Source organism: Doryrhamphus excisus, chromosome 12 (assembly GCF_030265055.1).
Source record: "Doryrhamphus excisus isolate RoL2022-K1 chromosome 12, RoL_Dexc_1.0, whole genome shotgun sequence".
NCBI lineage: Eukaryota > Metazoa > Chordata > Actinopteri > Syngnathiformes > Syngnathidae > Doryrhamphus > Doryrhamphus excisus.
Window position 1 is genome coordinate 18,919,488 of NC_080477.1, and position 24,635 is coordinate 18,944,122.

The 24,635-nt window shown below is 40.1% G+C and overlaps 1 protein-coding gene and 1 long non-coding RNA gene across 4 annotated transcripts in view; one reads left to right on the top strand and one right to left on the bottom strand.

Moving 5' to 3' along the window:
• Positions 1–9,427, top strand: part of LOC131139870 (protein mono-ADP-ribosyltransferase PARP6) — a 28,234-nt gene extending 18,807 nt beyond the window's left edge. Inside the window, exons 19-24 of one of the 3 annotated variants that reach the window (XM_058089804.1) lie at positions 588–660; positions 2,174–2,243; positions 3,598–3,677; positions 5,216–5,282; positions 5,366–5,450; positions 7,082–9,427. In XM_058089804.1, coding sequence (XP_057945787.1) covers positions 588–660; positions 2,174–2,243; positions 3,598–3,677; positions 5,216–5,282; positions 5,366–5,450; positions 7,082–7,169 — 463 coding nt within the window. In that variant the 3' untranslated portion in view covers positions 7,170–9,427. The remainder of the gene's footprint in view (positions 1–587; positions 661–2,173; positions 2,244–3,597; positions 3,678–5,215; positions 5,283–5,365; positions 5,451–7,081) is intronic. The other 2 variants (XM_058089806.1, XM_058089805.1) reach the window with 2 other exon arrangements.
• LOC131139876 (uncharacterized) overlaps positions 1–24,635 on the bottom strand; it is a 38,961-nt gene that overhangs the window by 9,788 nt on the left and 4,538 nt on the right. The window contains exons 3-4 of the long non-coding RNA XR_009132311.1: positions 10,958–11,024; positions 10,001–10,053 (exon numbers count right to left, since the gene is read on the bottom strand). This is a non-coding gene — a long non-coding RNA (uncharacterized LOC131139876). The remainder of the gene's footprint in view (positions 1–10,000; positions 10,054–10,957; positions 11,025–24,635) is intronic.

Below are 24,635 nucleotides of genomic sequence, written 5' to 3' on the forward strand. Positions count from 1 at the left end.
AAATCTCATATGATTTCGTAATTTAATGACTAAACTCCAAAGATTATTTTAGGCATTTATTAGAGAAGATGTTAAATAAATATCAATCGGACATGAATGCAACACATACAACACTGTTATAAATGTGTTTTTATAATAATAATGTATAATAGTCGTTCTATATTTAAATAATTTGATATTCAATGTTATGATTATACATTTTGTATTTATAACTATTACTAAATATTTTACTATTACTAAAAATGTATTACTAAATATTTTACATAATGGTATATATAATATGTAGCAATATCATGCAATAAATTGTACTGTACAAAAAAGAGATTTAAAGTACACAGTAAAGTTTCCTGGTTCAATAGCATGAGCAAGTGTGTCCAAACTGGGGCGCCGTGTTTATTTGAGTGGAGGCCACCATTTGAGGTAACGGCGATGTTCATGCTAAATATCCAGGAACTCCCTCTATTCTCTGAAACATGAATGCAAATAAACTGATGCATATTTCTTGAAGATGCAACATCCAATCAGAAGCGGATCATTTTCACATGCCTCTTTCTCTCTCCGCCTCCCCCCTACACTTGCTCTTCTAGTGGTTCCCATATAGAGAACTGGCACTCTGTTCTGAGAAATGGACTAGTCAATGCCTCCTATACCAAACTGCAGGTACCGGGCCAGTTGGCTCACCTTCACTACACTGCGCCTTCTCGGACCGTGAGCCTGCTTTCCGACAGAGCAGGCTGACTGTCCGGCTGATTCATTTTTGCAGTTAATAGATGCCAGCTTCCCTTCTAAGGCGGTTTTGCCATAAGAATACTTAGCCAGCAGGGTGCACTGGTACAGCTTGTGTCTAAGACTGGATGCCACACTTCTATATCAGAGGGGTGGTTCTGGTATCAGCTGTGACAGGAAGCTACCTGTGCGCCCTCTTGGGGTGAACCACTTAGAGCACTGTGTAGGCTAGGTCTGAAGCTGCAAGGGAAAACCGGACCTGTAGTGAGTAACGATTCTAATAAGGGGAGCTTCCATTGGACCAGGTTAGTAACCGAAACCCGTTATTGAACGGCATCATTGCATAGACCATGCTGGTGAGAGATTATTTCCCTCCTTTTTTTTTACCCAATGCCCACCTTCACTCCGTGTCTCCCTGCTTTCCACTCATTGGGAATTCCAAATAACGTACATAAAAAAATGACGCAAGTCTATAAATATATCCAAGAGGTATTCATTCATTCATTCATTTTATACCGCTTTTTCTTCACGAGGGCTGCTATCTTCGGGCGAGAGGCGGGGTACACCCTGGACTGGTGGCCAGCCAATCACAGGGCACATATAGACAAACAACCATTCACACTCACATTCATACCTATGGACAATTTGGAGTCGCCAATTAACCTAGCATGTTTTTGGAATGTGTTAGTGTTCTTACAAAGAACACTAAACTCATCACACACCAACTTAACACTGAAGAGGTATAATTATGAAACCAGCTCAACCAAATCATTCATTTATTCATTCATTTTCTACCGCTTTTTCCTCACGAGGGTTGCGGTGTTGCTGGAGCCTATCCCAGCTGTCTTCGGGCGAGAGACGGGGTACACCCTGGACTGGTCACCAGCCAATCACAGGGCACATATAGACAAACAACCATTCACACTCACATTCATACCTATGGACAATTTGGAGTCGCCAATTGTGTTAGTGTTCTTACAAAGAACACTAAACTCATCACACACCAACTTAACACTGAAGAGGTATAATTATGAAACCAGCTCAACCAAATCATTCATTTATTCATTCATTTTCTACCACTTATCCTCACGAGGGTTGCGGTGTTGCTGGAGCCTATCCCAGCTGTCTTCAGGCGAGAGGCGGGGTACACCCTGGACTGGTCGCCAGCCAATCACAGGGCACATATAGACAAACAACCATTCACACTCACATTCATACCTATGGACAATTAACCTAGCATGTTTTTGGAATGTGGGAAGAAACCGGAGTACCCGGAGAAAACCCACGCATGCACGGGGAGGGTGGAATTGAACCCTGGTCTCCTAGCTGTGAGGTTTGCGCGCTAACCACTAGACTGCCGTGCCGCCCTATCCAAGACGTATAGGGTATGTAATTTGACACTATGTGTTGAAATGACCCATCTTTCCCGCTCTTTTCCAAACCCAAGCTGCACGGAGCAGCATACGGGAAAGGCATCTATCTCAGCCCCATCTCCAGCATATCTTTCGGATACTCAGGTAGGAACAAGTCCTGGTCCTCTCCACGCTATGTGTGTGTTTGTAACAGAGCCTCATTATCACCCTGGAGTGTTTTGTCATGTGTGGAAGATTTACAGGCGATTTACAAAGCTCTGATAAAACATTCCAATGTTCTCAAATTGCTTCATTTTTATTTTTCTACACAAAATAAGATCAAGAAAAAAGAAAATCAATCAATCAGTAATAAATAAATATAATAATAAAACGGCAAATAATTAAAAATTAAGAAACCACATATAGTTGGTGGGTAGACAAATTATTTTTTTCAGATTAAAATGAACAAAGCATTATTAGAGCCCTGTAGACATGACAAAACACGACTATAGTCACATTTATACTCTTTTTATTTACAACATATTGCGCAACTGCAGGGTCTTGAGACACATGCTAACTCGCAAACTAGAGAGCTAGCGACCTAAACGGTATCCTCCAAGTTATTTCCTTTAAACTTAAATAGCCAAAAACTTACCACTTCCGCACGGATAGGGAGGATAACTATTAACAGTTATTTAACCTTTAACATGAACATTAATCAAACGTAATAATTTTTTCTGGGTACATGATACCATACAGCATCCATATCAAACTTGTGCGGGCCGCACTAACATTAAACTTTCATATCAAGGCAGTGGCCTCAAACTAGTGTCCTGCGGGCCACATTTGGCCCGCGGGCCACGTGTTTGAGACCCCTGTTCTACAAATAGAGAACTGTACTTGTGGTCTATGGTCAAGTTGCATTTCTTTAATATAACATTTTGATATGTAATCTTAAGTGAAAGATAAAATAGGAAGCTGCTTCACAATCTCATATGTAGTGTAAGTGTAAAAAGAAGTAAAGCTCTCTGGTCGGTATCACGTGATGTTGATGTTTACGTTTTACTGCGCATGCCCCATTGACTATTCTGGTTGATTATAGCGGCGCATGTAGACACGCGATTGGAATATTCCTTTCTATGTATACCATTGCTTTCGGAAAGATTCCATTCGGAAAGAGAAAAACTCCTCATGTAAACATGGCTAATGACAACTGGACTGTTCGGGTTGTTTTAGACAAGGGGTTCTGAACTGGTTTCATTCCGGGTCCTACTTTTAACCACTATTATTAAGTGGTGACCCCAAAAAACACATGCATGTCATCTTTTTCAACAAAAAAACACTCTGTTAATGTGCAAAATGTATTTCAGAGAAAGGTATCAACAAAGGGAATGTCAACAAGTATGAATATTGTCTGATGTTCACTCGTGCATTGGGTACAATTGTCTTTGTATGAGACATGTTTTACCGATGCTCCATCAAAGGTCGTTCTAATGAAAGTGTGTTGTGTTCCGTGCAGGAATGGGGAAGGGACAACACCGCATGCCCACCAAAGACGAACTAGTGCAGCGTTACAACCGCATGAACACCATACCACAGGTGAGTGACGGACAATGTGAATTGGCAACCTACACCAGAGGAAGTGAACCCGTGGCTCATGGGTCAAATCAGTGATGGGCAGGAGTGCATACCAATAAATTCAAGAAAAAAAATGATAATACTGTATAAAGTAAATATTATTTACCAATTGAACTGCATTCCATCCATCCATCCATCGGATCGGCGCAGCGTCTGCAGTAATGCGGTCGTTGAACCGGAGACCGTCGTGGTGAAGAGAGAACTGAAACGGAAGGCAAAGCTCTCAATTTCCCGCTCCATCTATGTTCCGACCCTCACCCGTGGTCATGTGATTTGGGTCGTGACCGAAAGAATAACAAGGCAGAAGTGAATTTCCTCTGCAAGGGTGGCTGGACTCACCCTTAAATACACTGATCCTTCACATTGAGAGGAGCCTTTTGAGGTGGCTCGGGTAGCTACTCCGGGTGCCTCTCGGATGATGTTCCCGGCATGCCGAGCTGGGAAAAGGCACCGGCGGCAGACCCAGGACACGCTGGAGGGATTATGTCTCACAGCTGGCTTGGGAATGCCTTGGTGTCCTCTCGGTGGAGCTGGAGACCAGGAAATCTGGACGTCCCGACTGGGACTGCTGCCCTTGCGAGATGGACCCGGTCGGATAAGCGAAAGAAAATGGATGGATGGATGGAAAATTAATGAATTTGCATATTTCCTGATCAAATACAAGGCGGAACTGAAATATCGCCAACATTCATTCATTTTCTACCAAGAGGATCGCAGGGGGTGCTGGAGCCTATCTCAGCTGTCTTTGCGTGAGAGGCGGGGTACACCCTGGACTGGTTGCCGGCCAATCACAGGGCACACATAGACAAACAACCATACACACTCACGTTCATACCTATGGACAATTTGGAGTCGCCAATTAACCTAGCATGTTTTTGGAATGTGGGAATAAACCGGAGTACCCGGAGAAAACCTACCCATGCACGGAGAGAACATGCAAACTCCACACAGAGATGGTGTGGAGGGTGAAATTGAACTCCGGTCTCCTAGCTGTGAGGCCTGCGCGCTAACCACCCGTCCGCCGTGCAGCCCTTTTCAATCATACATGAGCAAAAGAGAATTCAACCACTGTACAATAAAACTAAAATAAAGTAAAATTTTAGCCTATCCCAGCTGTCTTCAGGGGAGAGGCGGGGTACACCATTGACTGGTCGCCAGCCAATCACAGGGCACATATAGTCAAACAACCATTCACACTCACATTCATACCTATGGACAATTTGGAGTCGCTAATTAACCTAGCATGTTTTTGGAATGTGGGAGGAAATCGGAGTACCCGGAGAAAAACTACCCATGCGCGGGGAAAACATGCAAACTCCACACAGAGATAGCCGAGGGTGGATTTGATCTGCGGTCTCCTAGCTGTGAGGCCTAACCACTCGTCCACCTTGCAGCCAATATCGCCAACATGCAATTCTAAAATCAAAAACACCCCAAACAGTGTTTCCACCCTAACATCAACATCCATCCATAAGTGAACTGTCCCTTCTTGTTTTAAGCAGAGCCGTCCGATACAATCAAGGTTTCTTCAAAGTCGAAATCTGAACTGCATTGCACTTTGTGAAGGTAAGACAAGTAACGTAAGAGTCAAAAAAGTACTTAGCACCACAGCTAATGTTTGTACTTTCTGTTCATTTTTAAAAAAACAGTGATCACATCCAAGGATCTGCAGAAGCACGGCAACATTTGGGTGTGTCCCGTGTCGGACCATGTTTGTACTCGCTTCTTTTTTGTGTGAGTAGTTCCTTTCTCTGGCAAACATTTCATGAGAAGCAGACTACATTTATATGTGTTGGATCTGTAATCGAACATTTTTTTTTAGAAATGGAACAACCTTATGTAGATTACCTGTAAATTATTTTATGGATTAACCATACATTTAAAATACAGATAATATATTGCACTGAACTGAATTGAGCGCCATACCATAACAAAAGTGTCGTACCAGTGGGTGGAGCTTGTTCTTTCCTGCTTTGTGATTCGCTATTCTTGCATTTCAGGAATTTAGCAAAAATAGAGTGGAACCTCGGTTTTCATGATGAACCTTTTCCAAAAGGGGTACACCTAAAACTCAATCATAGGTGATAAACACAAGTGAACAATAAAAGAGCAGTTTTTAAAGAGCATCGGATAAGAGCTCAGCATGCATCATTTCCATGGAGAACATGGAGGAGTGCAGCGTGCAGAAGGTTATGCATTGCAGGGACATTTTTTTTTTTTTTTTGCAGAGACACAGTTTAGTTCCAAATGCGAAAATAGTAAACAGTTCATGATATTCAAATTGTTATTTTAATGTAAACCAACCCTTTTTTTGGGTTGTGGTACATTTGTTTACATATTTGAGCTGTCAAAAAAGCAAAAAAATTATATCAAAGTCAAAGTTATGCTCGAAAAAAAGCAGTTTTTCTCTCGTTTCTTGTTGGGAACTGATATTTTCCTGAAACTTAGCTATGTTCTATACTGCTGATGAATAAAAGAATGAGACAGCGTGAGTTAATTCCACTAACGGTTTGTAATCGAGAGCAGGCTAACGAGGACGTTTTGTAGTCGACACGCTACCAACACAGTTGGACTCATGCAGAGTATTAATTATACGACAAGACTGAGTTGCCAGATCCTCATTTGAGTGCGCTAACAGGATGCAATCGTCGTGCGTAAACTAAGTATCACAAGATTTGGTGCTGGGTAAATCAATAAGTAATGCTGGGAATACAGTAAACCTCGGATACGTATATCGGATTCAATTGTTCCCACTGGTTTTGTCCGATATAAGCGAAATCCGTTATATGCCTATACCGGAAAATGTCCGTTTTACGCATATATCGGATTTATATCCGGTATATGCGTAAATCGGATTTTATCCGTTATAAAAAGGCACTTCCTTGACTATGTTTCCAATGTACCTGGACGCGCAGGCAACACTGCAAACGACGTCGTATAGCAGCCTGTCACGATTCGGCGAATCGGAGCGCCACGATGCGGCCATCCGATATATGCGAGGGAAATTTAATGGAAATGCATTGGAACGGGACTGGAGATTTTGTCCGAAATAGGCGAAATCCGTTATAAAAAATCCGATATATGCAATGAATTTTTATTGGAAATGCATTACGGAAAAATCGGTTCTTTTTTATCTGTCCGTTGTGAGCGAATTTGCGATATATCCGAGTCCGATATTTCCGAGGTTTACTGTAGTTAGTTTTTAATACCGTAAGGGTAAGACGCAACAGTTAATATTGTATGTTAACCGAGTCAGTGTACGATAACCAAGTCATACCAAAACAGGGCCGTTCAAAAACCAAGGTTACACTATATTGCCAGCTTTGTCAAAGAAATAGATTAAGGGATTTTTTGAATGTGTGCAGGTACGAGGATGGCCAAGTGGGGGATGCCAACATCAACACCCAGGAGCCCAAAGTGCAGAAGGAGATCATGCGTGTGATCGGGACCTAGATCTACCAGAGTTGTTCCTAGAACTGATCATGTACAGTAGATCCATGCATCTCTCTTGGCGGGATGCACACAAATCGGACATGAGACGGACAAAACGAGCGATGAGCGAATGTTTGCAGGAGAGCCGACCTCCGGCCATGGAGAGAGCCGAGGTCGAGCTCCAGGACATAAACTTTTATTCCTTTACTTTGACTCGCTATCCCCTCTCTGCGGACCGTTACCCCATGACTACGCTTTTTGACATTTATGGCGAAAATCTGCAGTAAAGAAGAAAAGATGACGGCGTCACTGGCATGGCTTTCCACAGTTACATCCTGCTTCTAATGACATTTCCTTTCTCCTCTATCTCCACTCATCATTTCTATCCATCTCTCTGTGTCTCTCTATCTCTTTATATATATACGTATATATATCTATTCCTGATTTATAGAACATTGGTGAAGGAAATCCCCTCTGTTGTCTCGACAAAGACATGATCACCCGTCTTTTTTTTATTGAATACTGTTTGAGTAATGGCATCAATTATGCCTGTGCAATTGTTATCTAAAGGGCAAGTCTAGTGCTATTGTTTTGTCCTTGGTCGCTGCAGTTCATTTGGCAGAATTCAATAACTGACATTGAACTATCCACTCGAGGCATTTTGGTTTCATGATTCATCATTGGTAGCGTCTTATGTTTTTATGAAAGGTACATATCACATTTAAATATATAAGGCTAGAAGCAGCCATGATACCAAATTAATGGATTGTTACAATTTATAAAAGAACACTGCATATAAAAAAAACAAAGAAAATCGATAAATATAATGATAATAATATAATTAATAATTCTTGAAGGTGGATATAAATTTTGATAAAATTCTAAATGTAAATAAAAAAATATAAAAATACAAATTACATTAATAAGCAACATAAAATATTTTCTTTATATTTTTTATTATTTTTATTTGACTCTCAATTCCTTACTAATTCTGAAGTAATACACATTAATTTAAATGTGATTTTTAATAAAGATTACAAGGACATTAATAAACAAATACAATTATATGTATTTTTTGTTTAATTTAATTTATATTTATTTGTTATTTTATTATTATATTTATTTTTATAATTTCATGTAATTTTTAAATGGAAAAAAATACATATAAAGTAATATAACAAATAAAATGATAACAATATAATTAATAATTCTTGAAGGTGGATATACATTTTAATAAAATTCTAAATGTAAATAAAAATAATATAAAAATACAAATTACATTAATGAGTAACATAAAATATTTTCTTTATATTTTGTATTACTTTTATTTGACTCTCAATTCCTTACTAATTCTGAAGTAATACTCATTAATTTAATTGGGATTTTTAATAAAGATTACATGGACATTAATTAATAAATACAATTATATGTATTTTTTGTTTAATTTAATTTATATTTCTTTTTTTATTTAGTATAATTTAAATGGAAAAAATACACATAAAGTAATATAACGAATAAAACAATGAAATGTATTTAAAAATCTCAAAATTAATCACATTTATTTAAAAACAAAAATGTTGTTTCGAGGTTTGATTTTCTTGTAGATGAACACAAACATCAGTTACATCAGCAAGGCATCATTTTCTGGTCAAAATCTAAATTTAAAAAATAGGACTCTATCCATTAAATGTAAGGCAGCTTCTTGAGTAGTTTCACATTGGCAACTGTGTTTAGTTAATCCGGTTTATCAATTACCAGCCATGTATTGTATGTACATACTGTATGTGTGCTCAACATCCACACTAGACATTGCACTTACTCAACATCTGCCTAAAACTCACTGTCCTCTCCCCTGTGTAATGGAGGAAAAGGACACATTGGAGCGAAGCCGACTGTAATTATGTGACAATGTATGTACTGTGTGTCAGCGCAGAGAAAGGGCTTTGGTGAAATGTACCGCTGAGGACGGATGAGGCCTGTTTTGGTTCCGGCTATTTGAACGTTTCTTCTCGCAACACCAGTTTCTGGTGCGGAGGGTGTCTAAAGGACTTGGAAGTCAGTGAACCGTAGGGGGATAAAACAATAAAATCCCGATTTTGCACAGTTTTACATAAAGTCTCCTATTATTCTTGGAGTCTGTAACTGTTTTCAGCCAGAAGAGGGCGCTCTACTAGCATAATATATCGTATGAATGAACCTCACATGTACAAAAATTATATATAATATTATATATCACTACTATTAAAATAGTTAATTAAAAAATTGCACATAAATTTACATTTTAGTGGGAATCATTAAAATATTTTTTATATATTTAAAAATAGTTCAAAAGTAATTCTTCTAAATTATCATTTCACGATAATTATTTGATGACATAATTAAATGTAACTATATTTTAGTCTGAAACTAAACTAATTTTGCCACATTTTCTGATTTCTTATACTCATGCCAGGCCCGTTCTTAAAGTGGACCGATTATGCTTTTTCCACTTTTCTTACCGATAAATGTAGTTGGGACGTTGTATTGTTGTGTTAAACCTGAACCAGTGTTTCAGGTAATGAGCTTTGCATATTTGGAAGTGAGCCCTGAAAAAAGTTTTGGATGGCTCAAAACGCTCGGTTTCAGAGGGCGTTGCAAAACTCCTCCTTTGTGATGTCACAGAGGCCGTGGGCGTGGCTGTGGGCCAGATACACTCTCTGCCCAACCCCAAGCTCTGCTTCTGTGTTTACGTTGCTAGCAAGCGCTCATATAAATTGTTTCTTTGGGTGTAAGGGAAAGTCACATTTGTTTACAATTCCTACATTACACGTTACCGATGCTGTAGAAAACGCTAAAATGCTAAAGCTACTTACCATTGAGAGGCGTCTTTAACTTTGGACTGTCTTGTCTACCTCCGGATCAGATTCTGGTTCCAACACATATGGCTGCATGTTAAAAGCTGACATTTTAAAAAGATAAATCACCGTTTATTATCCGTGCTGGTGCTGGTTATTGTGTGTAGCTGCTCTATAGGAGTCCACAACTCAATACAAAGGGCCGAAAAATGCCGTGGGTGGAACACATTAAAACAGACCATTTTTGCAGGAAACACGAAGTCCAAGGAAATATATCTGAATAGGTGCATATTCTGGAAGAACTAGAAAGCTTCTGTGCTGGTTCTTGTGTGTAGCTTAGCTGCTCTTAGGAGTCCACAACTCAACACAAAGGGCCTAAAAATGAGCACAATAGGTCCCCCTTTAACTTACAACTCAAATACTATAAAGGTATAATAAAACTAAATAAAACTAAAACAAAACAAAATGGCTCACCCTTTTTTAACATCCCAACTGTTGTGAATGGCAACAACATTTATTGTGAAAAATTATGTAGAGGTTCAGGTGTGTACTACCTGGGAGTTGAGTCTCTTCATTATGACCTCACTTTAACCTTCCTCATTTTGACTTTGCCCCCCCCCCTCTCTGTTTTATTTTTGCAGAGCCAGCTGGATTTTGTCTCTCAACAAGGCATCGAGGACTGTAATTCACTCATCCACCACAGAGGGGAGCTCTGGTTTTATCCTAACCTATACTGCAGTATTTGCTTTCTTTGCATACTTCACAAACATACTGACATTTGTTGTGTGGTCAGATAAAGAAGGAAGTGAGGCAAGGGTCAGGGCAGGTGCCCAGGTCCCATGGGGAATGGGGGGGGGGGGGGGGGGGGCATAACCTCTGGACTCTGGAAGAAGTGTGGCTGTTTGATTACCGCACAAAAGGACACAATTAGCTGGCGTTGTTGTAATTAGTGGTACTTTTATCGAGTTTGGTTACCTCACAGCGGCGGGGGCACCGGAGGAGGTTGGCGGATTGGGCCACAGACCTCTGGGGGGGGAAGGACCTGTAGAAGTAAAGCATGATTGCGCATGAGAATATGCATAATTTGCTACCTAGATATGTTTTTCCTAAGCAATTAATGCAGTGACATGAACTAAGCGGCACATTCAGGTGCATTGCCGCGCTTGTTGAGCATGTGTGCTCAATTCCCAGGAGAACAATCATAACAAAGTATCTCATGATTTAAGAAGTACATGCTTGACAAAAAAAAGGGTGATTACGGAAAACGATAGCGTGCAAAGACTTTGCACATGAGCAAATAAACCGTGCGTTGGGGTGTACAAAGCAAAACAACAGAATTGGATTTTCCTGCTTTACAGTCAGCCCAGAGCTCCAGTCAGCCCAAACTCCCATTCAAAATACAAGCCGACTCTGCCTGTGCTTTTTATTACATTTTCAGCTCGCGTGTAATTCTTTCTATTTATGTGCAAGCAAGAGCGCCTCCTCCCAGTAGTCATATCACGCAGATGCTCTTTTATATTTAATACAGAGCAGTGATTTGACTGCAAAATGAAGGTCTATGAGTAAACCTTTGAGGTTATTTGCTTAGCATTTGTGGACATGACTCGGTAGTCACTAAGTTTGACATTTATGTATATTTAGAGGTAATTGCAACTGTACGGTATGTGTACTCTTTCTTGAACCAGTCATGATGTGCTATACATATCACTATATTGGCACTTACTATGGACTACTTACTTACATAATGTAAGTACTACCACATGTACTTACATTATGTAAGTACATGTGGTACTTACATAAGTACCTTATGGTACTAAGGTACTTATGGTACTTATGGTACTAAGGTACCTACCACCCCCTAAGTCTTAATTATCACTCGTGCTTTTTTTTTTTTCCGCCGTTTTGCACAGGATCCATCTGCACGCTGTATAATTCCACTCCGCAATTTACAAGTGGCATTTATTACAATGGCCTCAGCGCCGTCTCCTCTTTAGCCTTCACCCGAAACACAAGAGAGGGAAGACGTGTGTACAAAAGAGCGGAACAATCTGGCACCAACTCTAGTTTTACTCCACCCCCACACCACTTGTAAAGCTACATACGTTATCACGTTTGTTATTAATTGCATTTTTATAGCATTCATATTATTGTTACTGGTGAAACAGCTTTTTTTTGTGTATTTTCTTTTCCTCTTTCCCTTCATAATTTATTCTCGTCTTTGGAGACAAATCCTAATTCTTTGTTATTTCCACTTCACAGGCTTAATGACAACCACAGATCCGCATATAATATTCATATGACCTTCTTGCTGCTTAGTTTTCTTCTCTGCACCCACTTTCATATCCAGCACTCAAGTACTCACGGCTTGGAAACTCCCCAGTGGGGGCAGCACTCATGCATCCCCAGACCATGGTACTTCATGCTGTTTTTCTTTCAGTCATCATTAGGGTTGGGTATCATTGGAATTTGCATGATTCCGGTTCTGATTCTGATTCCTTGTTTTGAATCCAGTTCCTGATGATTCTTGAATTTTTTTTTTGATTGATGCTTTTAAAAGGCAGAGTCGTAAAAGTTTGCATGGTTTAAGTGGGGCCAGTGGACCTTAACTGGGGCCAGTGAGTTTGAATATTGTTGTGGGGACTTTTGTGACCTCTTGGATGAGTCACTGTGAGTCACACAATCACTGTGATCTTGAGGTCATTTTTGTTGGCCGACCACTCCTGGGTTGGTTCACTACAGTTTTTCGCCCTTTGTGCATAATGGCTCTCGCTGTGGTTTGCTAGAGTCCCATAGCTTTAGAAATGACTTTATAATGGGGATGTTTTCTGATCAGTGTTTTTTTTTTGGTGCCGATACTGTACCAATACCAATTCCTAGCTCCTGTACTTTATTTACATAAAACTTCCACATCAGCTAGCATCCTGACACCCTTGGTTACATTGGAATCAGACAGACGTCTTTTATTATTTGACTTTCCGGATTCGGACTGCTAAGAGGAAGTCTAGGAACTAGCCGCTTCTTCTTTGTTGGGGTTTGCGGTTATTTCTTTCATGCATCGAATCTAGAAATCAAAATAAAAAAAAACATTTGAACAAGAGAATCGAAATATTTGCTGGAGACTTGATGCCCAACCCTCGCTTTCATCCACTATTATTGTGCTCTGACTTCCTGGCAAACATTTTTCTCCCAACACGCTCAATGACAGACGGACACTCGTCACACAGTGGCTGCCTTTCATCTTCATCTCCCGCCTCTTTGTCCCTCCAGCACCTCCTACTTCTTTTTCTTCTCTTTCCGTCCCCATCTTGCATCTCCATCCTGCTTCCCTATCTCGCTGTCTCTCCTCTCGACAGCCCCCCCCCTTTCTGGCTTTCTGTTTTTCTGCCAATCCTGCCTCTATTTCTATCTTTCTTTTGTGACTTGTCGCTTTTTATGCCCCCATGCCTTTTTTCTTTTTCTTGTCAGGCAGTTTCTCAAACCGTCACATTTTTAGTGACCATTCTCACTTACCGGGGGCAATTTATATTTTCTTTTGGCACCTGGCAAACACGCACACACACACACGATGTCCCATCTCCAATTCACTCTTAAGTGGGACTCAGAATTTCCCCTGAGCTCTGTTATGGCGGCGGAAGCCTCTCGAGTCCGGCTGCGTGAGATGTGTTGTCTGCTCCCTGACCATTCTATTAGACTGCTGTAATCTGACAGGCTTGTTATGGCCAGCATTGGCTCAACTCCAGTGTGTGTCGACTCTACTGTCTAATATCATGTCTAGCCTTAACATCTGTAAATCCTTAACATGTACACTGTAGGTCAAAATACATAATAAGGCACCGTTTTATTGATTATTGATTTTATTTTATTTTATTTTAGTTTGATTTAGTTTCCTTACAATGCAATGGTTAACATGTCTATAATGACAGTTCATAACAACATTTTAAGATAATCACTAAGGGTTTGGAACAGATCCCTTTCTTCAATGGGCAGTTCAACAATGAGTAATTAAATTTTTAGTTTTATTTAATTTTATGATGAAGTGATTAACTTCTCCGGCATGGCAGTTATTATGTTAAAATATTTTAAGATGGACCACTTAATGAATCATCCAACCAGGGGTTCGCAATATGCTTTTAATTATAGCGTAGTTAGCTTGTCTATATCTAGTAAGTGAATAACACAAAAAAAAATTAAGATGGCCCACTTAATGAACTAGATGATGCAATGTCAGCAGACATTGCGTAAATTCTGAAAAGCTGAAGTGAAACCGAAACACTTTGAAAAGGTGTGAAAATCAAAATTTTGAATGAACACAGGAGTCGTTTAGAAGCTGAAGCTTGACTGAAATGCAGTGGAAATACGCTAAAATATATACGTATATATATGCTGAAATATGCTGTACTCTACCAGCTGCGCTATACAACTTTTATTAACTTACCACAATTGAGGTAGCAGTAGGTTATGCTAAATACGTCTAATGCTAACACCCATCATGCTTTGCGGCACTGCTCTTTAAATAGTTGTTAATATTATGTGTTTAATGTTGTGTATTTCGTTTTTCACTTTTACATGTGATTAGTTTTTTGTCATTCTATGTACATAAGTAAATACAGAGTGTGTATTTAAATACAATGTGTGTATTTACTTTGTTCTCTTCGATTTATCTGATTTCTAACATTTTGATGTTGGATTTGAATGAATGGTTAAGAAATGTCGTTAGAGGACAAAATGTGAGGCGGAATAAGAAGAAGTATGAAAAAGAGGAATAAATAGATGAAAATGGCCGACTACCATAACATATGTGTGAATTATTTTCTCAAAATCTTCAACAGGATGAGTAATTTTACTTTATTTTAGCATTTTTTTTTTTTAAAAGATTGTCTTTTACGATAGTTAACTATGTTAAAAGGTGGGGACAATTTGAACCTAGAGCCCAATTTACTTTATGTTACATGTTATGGAAGAATATTATTTTAATTAATTAGAGCAAAGTAGAAAAAATTATAATAATTAAAAATAAAAAAAATTACATTATTCCAAATAATATAATTATATTAAAGGTTTACATCTGGCAACCCAACCCAAGCCAAAGTGGAAATGGATTCTATCACCTCTTGTTGGTGTAAAGGGCAGGTGTCCCAATATTTTTGTCCATGTATGTGTATGCATCACCCGTCAATTTAGGCCTTTCCTCTTCCATCCATAATTCCATTAAAGACATTTCTCTTCTGTATCAGTTCATCATGTTCCCCTCATCAGTGTCCTCATGTTCTCTCCTTTCATCTTCATCTACTCCCACTGTTTCAGCCTCTCTCTCTCTCTCTCTCTCTCTCTCTCTCTCAGGCGGTATGTCTATGCAAGACTCGCTCGCTCGTGGTGTTGACCTGAGAAGAGTTGACATTCAGGGGCCGGTCCCCTGCCTGCAGCACTGACATTTCTGCCAGACTTTGATGGCGGCTTTGAACAGAGATGTGTGGAAGGGAAGAGCTGCCATGTCTGCCTTCCTACCCGCTAGTGAAACTCCATTTCTAGCAAGCGAAAAGAACAAAAATACTAGGACACCTGGCCGTTATTTCTATAGGAAGTGACGATGGATATAAACACAATGCTGGTTTTCCTCACATTTAACAAGCTTGAATGGGATTTTTGTCCGTCACATCTATAGGGGCCTTGCTTTATGGACTGGGGCACTGGAAAAACAGGAAAAAGGCCTTCCTCAGTGTTTCCACAAACATGGTTATGAATTACATTTTCCTTTCCACTTTCTATCATTATAAAACTTTATCCACTTGGGTAAAATGCCCTTAGTCTCTTCTCAAATTCAATTATTTTCATCTCCTATTGGATGAAAAGCCCTTAGTCTCATCCAGGATTCAATTATTTTTGTCTCCTCTTGGATGAAATTTGGATAAAATTCCCTCAGTGTCATCGAGAATGAAATGGCCTTAGTCTCCTCTTGGATGAAATTCCCCCAGTCTTCTCGAGAACAAAATGCCCTCAGTCTCCTGGATGAAATGCTATCTGTTTCATCTTGAATGCAATGGCCTTAGTCTCCTCTAGGATGAAATGCCCACGGTGTCATCTAGAATGAAATGCCCTCAGTGTCATCTCGAATGAAATGGCCTTAGTCACCTCTAAGATGAAAAGCCCTCAATCTCCCCTAGGATGAAATGCCCTCAGTGTCATCTAGAATGAATTGGCTTTCGTCTCCTCTAGGATGAAATGCCCCCAGTGTCATCTCGGATGAAATGCCCTCAGTCTCCTCTAGGATGAAATGCCCCCTGTGTCATCTAGAATGAAATGGTCTTAGTCTCCTCTCCAATGAAATGCCCTCAGTCTCTTCTAGGATGAAATGCCCTTAGTCTCTCCTAGGATGAAATGCCCCCAGTGTCACCTAGAATGAAATGGCCTTAGTCGCCTCTAGGATGACATGCCCTTAATCTTCTCTAGAACAAAATGCCCTCGGTCTCCTCTAGGATTAAATGCCCCCAGTGTCATCTAGAATGAAATGGCCTTAGTCTCCCGTAGGATGACATGCCCTTAATCTTCTCTAGAACAAAATGCCCTCAGACTCCTCAAGGATGAAATGCCCTCTGTGTCATCTAGAATGAAATGGCCTTAGTCTCCGCTAGGATGATATGCCCTTAATCTTCTCTAGAACAAAATGCTCTTAGTCTCCTCTGGGATGAAATGCCCCCAGTGTCATCTAGAATGAAATGGCCTTAGTCTCCCCGAGGATGACATGCCCTTAATCTTCTCTAGAACAAAATGCCCTCAGACTCCTCAAGGATGAAATGCCCTCTGTGTCATCTAGAATGAAATGGCCTTAGTCTCCGCTAGGATGATATGCCCTTAATCTTCTTTAGAACAAAATGCCCTTAGTCTCCTCTCCAATGAAATGCCCTCAGTCTCTTCTAGGATGAAATGCTCTTAGTCTCCTCTAGGATGAAATGCCCTCTGTGTCATCTCGAATGAAATGCCCTTAGTCTCCTCTCGGATGAAATGCCCTTAAATCTTTTTCAGGATAAATTGATTTCCTCAGAGACAAGACACTACTGTAGTCGATTTTTCTCCTTGGCTGATGCCTTCAATGCTGTATTTTTCAGTTTCCTGCTGTATTGATTAATTTGTGTCTCATTATTTTTGTCTACATGTGAACATTCTTTGCAAAAACACACACAACAAATCAAAGACCCCCCGCCGGGAGGCCTTCAAAGACACGTTTTACCCCTCGGTCGGACCTAGTTATCTATTCAACCAGACCCCTCCACCTGGCCACGCCCCCCCTGCTGTGTTGCCTTCAAAGACCCTCATGTCATTCCAACAACCCTACAGACCCACCTTCTTTTTTTTATATTCATCTCCTGTGTGCACAATTCACAAAGTCTACAGAAGATAACGGGAAAAAATGACAGAAAATTGCTTGGGAAAAAAAAAAAGTGTTATACAGTGAAGGCAAGCTGCCTGCTTTGGCAGAGTCCTTGCTCTCTGTGCTGCCATCGAAAGCTTCTTTTTCATGTGTTCCAAAGCACGCGCTTGCTCTGCCGGGCCAATTAAAAACGACTTGGCTACTTTGCCATGCGACGGCGTCTCAGGGAGGTGGAGGAGAATCGAAACACTTCGTTTTGTTTCTCTCCCAGGAGCCGGACGGATGCTGGTGAGAGATCTGACAGCGCCAACAGCAATTTAAACAGCCAATGGATTTCTGTACTCCCATTCTCGAGTAATGCAGGAAATAATTGATTTTCCATGCTTTTGAATTTACTTGTGATGGGTTCTAATGATGGGGTGCTGCCAAAAAAAATGTCCTGTTTTTATTTCATCCAATTATCTTTATATCTGTCATGTTACATGTTGAAACAGTCTTGCTAATGCTGCTCACTTTCAAGTTCTTCTTGGATCAGCTGACATTTTCTTGACATACTGTATATATATGTGTGTGTATATATATATACATATATAAAGAAAAAAGTGGAAAATAATTATTGCAAGTAAAGTAAACTTTGGATTAAAGAAATAATAACTTTGATTAATGGTCTAGTCATCAAAAAAGCACAAACAATATTTAATAAGCATAACAGATTATACAATTCATTCATTCATTCATTTTCTACCGCTTTTTCCTCACAAGGGTCGCGGGGGTGCTGGAGCCTATCCCAGCTGTCTTCGGGCGAGAGGCGGGGTACACCCTGGACTGGTGGCCAGCCAATCACAGGGCACATATAGACAAACAACCATTCACACTCACATTCATACCTATGGACAATTTGGAGTCGCCAATTACCCTAGCATGTTTTTGGAATGTGTGAGTGTTCTTACAAAGAACACTAAACTCATCACACACCAACTTAACACTGAAGCAGTATAATTATGAAACCAGCTCAACCAAATCATTCATTTATTCATTCGTTTTCTACCGCTTATCCCCACGAGGGTTGCAATGTTGCTGGAGCCTATCCCAGCTGTCTTCCGGCGAGAGGCGGGGTACACCCTGGACTGGTCGCCAGCCAATCAGAGGGCACATATAGACAAACAACCATTCACACTCACATTCATACCTATGGACAATTTGGAGTCGCCAATTAACCTAGCATGTTTTTGGAACTAAACTCATCACACACCAACTTAACACTGAAGAGGTATAATTATGAAACCAGCTCAACCAAATCATTCATTTATTCATTCATTTTCTACCGCTTATCCTCACAAGGGTTGCGGTGGTGTTGGAGCCTATCCCAGCTGTCTTTGGGCGAGAGGCGGGGTACACCCTGGACTGGTCGCCAGCCAATCAGAGGGCACATATAGACAAACAACCATTCACACTCACATTCATACCTATGGACAATTTGGAGTCGCTAATTAACCTAGCATGTTTTTTGGAATGTGGGAGGAAACCGGAGTACCCGGAGAAAACCCACGCATGCACGGGGAGAACATGCAAACTCAACACAGAAATGGCCGAGGGTGGAATTGAGCTCGGGTCTCCTAGCTGTGAGGTCTGCGCGCTAACCTGACATTCAAATCCAAAAAGTTTATTGTACTCACCCAAATCTTTTTCATATTAAAATGGTTTTCATATAAGATATTGCAGTATATAAGTAAAAGACAAGTACATGGAATAGTATTGTAGTTGCATCCTTTAGTTGTGTATGCTGTGTTTAAAATTCCAATTTATTCTCCGACAACAGCATTTGCATTAAAAAACTGAAAAAAAAGTGGCGTTTAAGTGAGATGCCGTGCCTATTAGAGCAAAGCCTACATTTTACGGCAACAACTGGCCCGACATTGCATAATCCCACCTCACTCCCTCTATGCTCGGACATCCCCCCCCTTCCCCCCAGAGTGCAGGGAGCCTGCCTGTACTGGTCTATTGATTGGGCACGGGACTGCAGCTCACCTGCTAATTGAAAGCCGATCGGGGCCCTGGGGCAGAGCTGTAAAACAGGCCCCTTGTGGCATTAAAGGCTGAAGGCTGACGGGCGACTGTAAATCCAGAGCTCCTAATAGAGCTGCTGTTCATCCACGCTGTACGTGTTGCTGTTCTATTTTATGTACAGATATTAGTCCGACATGTAAAGTATGTGTTGCCATGTATTTGGAATACACGTGTATGCGTTTTCCTTAATTAAGTCCCTAAGGGACAATACTATAGAAAGTAAACTTTGACAGCAATTATTGTCTCAATAGCTGCAAAAAAATTATAATCAATTGAGCATCTGTGGGTCATCCTCAAGTGGAGGGAGGGTGCAGGTGAACAAGTGATGTCCGAATATTGGCACTTTGGGCATGTTCATTGTGAGATGTTGCCAACTGTTTCGACATTAATGTCTATATGTTGACATCGGGTAGTAAATCTATACCGCTGTACAAGCTGTACTACTCTTTAAGTACTGCCAATATGTTTACTTTGAATGTTTTTTTAACATGTTTTTTGAACTGAGACGATGTATATCCAATTCCCCCACACACAAACCATTTGCATTAGCACTCTCCTTTTAACTTAACTACGCCTCCATTAGCTCTTGTTGAAACACTTTGTCCCTCTCTGAGACGAGTGATTGAGGAGGGAGAGGGGCCGCTCAAGGGGAGCGCTGGCTGTCCTGCAGGACAGCGCGTGGAAACAGAGGTTAATTGGATTGTAATTAGCGCTGGGGTGATTAATTGATAGCATCTGTAAATTTGGATGTTTCCATTGTAGATGTGACAAATGAGAGCATGCTAGGCCAGAGGAGGACAGGCACGGGGGTGGGGGGGTAAAAAGACATGCCAGGAGTGGCAGGAATCTGGAAAGTGGAGAGATCTATTCAATTTTATGCTATGGACTAAACTGTGTGCTTATGTGGTGATTAGCCGTTTCCTCAGCAAGCTTCAACCGCCATTCCTGCTGTTTATTTTATACATAATGTTATCGCCCTCTCCATGTGTGAATATGCTATTTCACACATGCAGATATATGCTGCGATGTGACATACGGCGCGGGTGTAAAAGGTTGAGTGTGCAATGCCTTAGCCATAAGCGATGTGTGCGAGCTCACGCTGAGAACATTTGTAGGACTCAACCATCTAACAAAAACCTTCTCCTTAAGCGGCGTAATAAGACAAAATGATGCTTTCAACGTCAGGGAAAATGCATGAGACAGTCAGGCAAATGAACATGGGTAATTTACATAATCTAAGCTATGTAAACAGTCACGATAAATGTATCCGACAGAAATGTCCCCATGTAGTCTCTTTTTTTAATAGTCGCATACATAAGTCTAAGTGGTCCCGCAATAGTGTACTGGAAGTGTGTTGTTCAAAATATACACTTGATGTCGGAATTTAATTTAAACAGTTAAAAAGCGCTTTTAGGAAGCAATACATTTGTGTGTCTGTAGCTTTAATGCTAATGCAATGAGCGCAATGTTGGACTGGATCCATTTTCTAAGGAGACATTATCCAAAGCCTTCTAAGAACTTTACCAGTGTTTGCTATTCTATGAAAATTGCAGGATTGGAACTGTTATACGACTGAGTTATTGTGATGATGAAATGAATTTTGTTTTGTTTTTTTCTTAATTGATGATTCAATCCTGGATAATGGCGGGGACACAAAAGAGCGGACCGGAAAATCATGGTTTTATTGGGTGGCTCGGATATGAACTGTAATTGCATGCTAAAAATAATTTGCAGTGGGAGTCATTATTGACGTGTTATTTGCAAAACACACAAGTAAAGTACAGGAACTTTGGAAATCGAATAACATTTACTACCTTTCGTGTCCACCACCATAACTTAAGTGAGAAGCGTTTCTAGCACATAGCAGTTGTAATACTTATATAGTTATGGGTCCAAATAATTTGGTGGGAATAATATGTTATGAAGTCAAGTGGGGTCCAAACATCACGACTGTTATCACTGATGTGAATGTTCTGTTTTATTTTTCACAATTTTTCAGCGCAGTTATTTTTTACAGCTACAAAATACTTATATAGTTATGGGTGCAAATAATTTGGTGGGAATAATATGTTATGAAGTCAAGTGGTGTCCAAACATCATGACTGTTATCACTGATGTGAATGTTCTGTTTTATTTTTCACAATTTTTCAGTGCAGTTATTATTTACAGCTGCAACATACTTATATAGTTATGGGTCAGAATAATTTGGTGGGAATAATATGTTATGAAGTCAAATGGGGTCCAAACATCATGACTGTTATCACTGATGTGAATGTTCGGTTTTATTTTCCACAATTTTTCAGTGCAGTTATTTTTTACTGCTGCAAAATACTTGTATAGATATGGGTCCAAATAATTTGGTGGGGATAATATGTTATAAAGTCAAGTGGGGTCCAAACATCACAACTGTTATCACTGATGTGAATGTTCCGTTTTATTTTCCACAATTTTCAGTGCAGTTATTTTTTACTGCTGCAAAATACTTATATAGTTATGGGTCCAAATAATTTAGTGGGGATAATATGTTATGAAGTCAAGTGGGGTCCAAACATCATGACTGTTATCACTGATGTGTGTTCTGTTTTATTTTCCACAATATTTCAGTGCAGTTACCTTTTATTGCTGCGAAATAGTTATATAGTTATGGGTCCAAATAATTTGGTGGGAATAATATTTTATGAAGTTAAGTGGGGTCCAAACATCACGACTGTTATCGCTGACATGAATGTTTTGTTATTTTTTTTCAGTCCGAAAGTTCACAGAACGTGTGATCTACATTGTAACTCTACACTTGTCCACCGTAATAGAAGCCATATATACACACACACAACAATGTCACATTAAGCATTGGAACAGGAGGACACCAGCATAGCTATGTGAGCTAAAGTGCTAACATTACACTCACATTTTAACAGCAACATCATGCTCGGCCAGCCCAGTCACTGAAGAAAAACAAAAAACCAAAATGATCAAACGTATATTCTCCCACATAAACAGGCTATGGGGCACATTACTGTTAGAAGATCATTAAAACGTCACTTTTGCATAATAGGGGCCCTTTTAAGGGTGCGATGAATGTTGACGTGGTGGTCCACACAAGGACAGAATGAAGCTAATCAAATGCGCCTCCGAGTCAGGTCCTATCACACAGCACCAGACTGGCGCCAATGAGCCCACGTCGTTAAATTTGCATTTCATCCCCCTCAGCTGGGAAGGTACAGGGGTACCACGTTCACCCCTTCAATCTCCAAACCAGGTCCTGGAAGGAGCAAAAAAAAAAAAAGAAGGATGCGACCATTCCTGTGACTCCCTCCCTGTGAACCTCTGGAGCTCTACTATCCGGGCACTCTCTTGATAAATAAAGTGAGAGAAAATAGAGAAAATGACAGCAGGGGAAATATTTGCTGTTGTGTTAGGAGCGCTTCTCGCAAGCAAAGAATGTGGGTCGGCATATTTGCGCAGCTGCCTCGCAAGAACGGCGTGTTTGAGTGTGTGCCCGCTAGAGTCTATTTGTTTGTCAAAGTCACTATGTCTGTGTTGTGTAAGATATTTGGGCCTTTTGCTTGTGTATTAATCCCTTTCTTTCTATATACATGAATACAGTACGTTTGTGTGTATGTGCCTGCATGCGGTGCGTGATGGGCTATATATCGAGGGAGAAGCAAATCCATCTGTCTTTCTCGGATACAGGCGCCAGAGGTTCTGCCGCTCGTTGCTTTTCTTATCGCCGCTCGTTCACCACATGTTCACCAGCTTTCCATCTTCCATCTTTCAAAGAAGAGTCGAGTCCTGAGAGAATGTGTTTGCATCGTATGCAAATGAGGCATTACCGCAGCCAAGCACAATAGCATTGTTTTCACCATTAGTTAACAGATTTGGACAAAAAGTACTGCACAGATTTCAACATTTTGGCAAAACAGATGGCCTGAATTACTGACCTGTATATAAGATATACATGTGTAAAAAAAAAAAAAAAAAGTGCTGTCTCTGTGTGTTTCCATCAACAGCGCTCTATACACATAATTTTGGTGCTATAACGCGATGTTACATGGTTTTGTCTGTTAGTTCACAGGGTCAGCTGTCTCATGGTGCGTTCACTGCAGCTTGTAATGCACAAAGTGAGGTGCATGCAACAGTTCATTTTGCCTCTTTTCTTTTTCTTTTCTTTTCTACACTAAATTCCAGTGTATAAGACCCACCGGTGTTGCTAAATTTAGATATTTGTACATATCTAAGCCCAGGACCAAGCAGGTCTTCATTTGACAAGAGCTATGAAAAACTCATTAAGAACTTGTCAACCCATCGGAAATTGCAGGAGGTCATTACTCAGTATAACAGTATTGACTCACAATGTCATCTTACAAAAACAGTTAAAAATCCTCACACAGCAACTTAACACTTAACGCAAATATATATAACATACCAATAGATGTTTAACATTTACAAAGCAAATATTTTAATAATAAAACTATGTATTTTGTCCCAGCAAAGCATTTCATTGGTTATGCCTGCAGAGGTGCTGAATTGCTGCCTCTGTCCACCAGAGGGAGGCTGATATCAATGCAGGGCCCCACCGGAATAACCAACCAAACATTGAGTAAATGAGTTCCAGTGATTTGATGAGAGCTCGGCAGATATCGTGTAGATGGAAAAAAATCACACGCGACAGGAAAGGAGGAGTGTAGCATGCAGAAGGTTACGCATTGTAGGGAACGCATGCACGTGTACACAAATATTTTAGTTCCAAATGTGGTATATTTCTAAATAAAACATCATTTTGATGTGAAACAATCCTTTTTGTTGTTTATGTTGGTATAGTTGTATTTGTTGTAATTTCTGTCAAATTTAAAGTTATGCTTGAAATTCCCTTTTTAGTCGGGAGCTGATATTTTCCTTACCTTACATATGATCCACTGCTGATTACTATATCAAAAAGGTAGACACAAACTTTTTTTCTGATGAAAAACGGGAATCTAATCTTTCTTTTCTTGGTTCCATGTTTACGTATGGCGCCATAGAACGCAATATTCTGATCAGTCTAAATTGACCAGACCTGAAGGGGCTGGGATTGGCTGAGTTAATGATGAAATGTAAAGATGAAAAGTCACAAAATGTGCTGTAATGACCATCTAGGGTTTAAACTGGAATTTTATTGGCGACTCAATTGGTGATTACAGCCTTCTGTTATGCATACACGAGCTGATAATGGACTCATATACT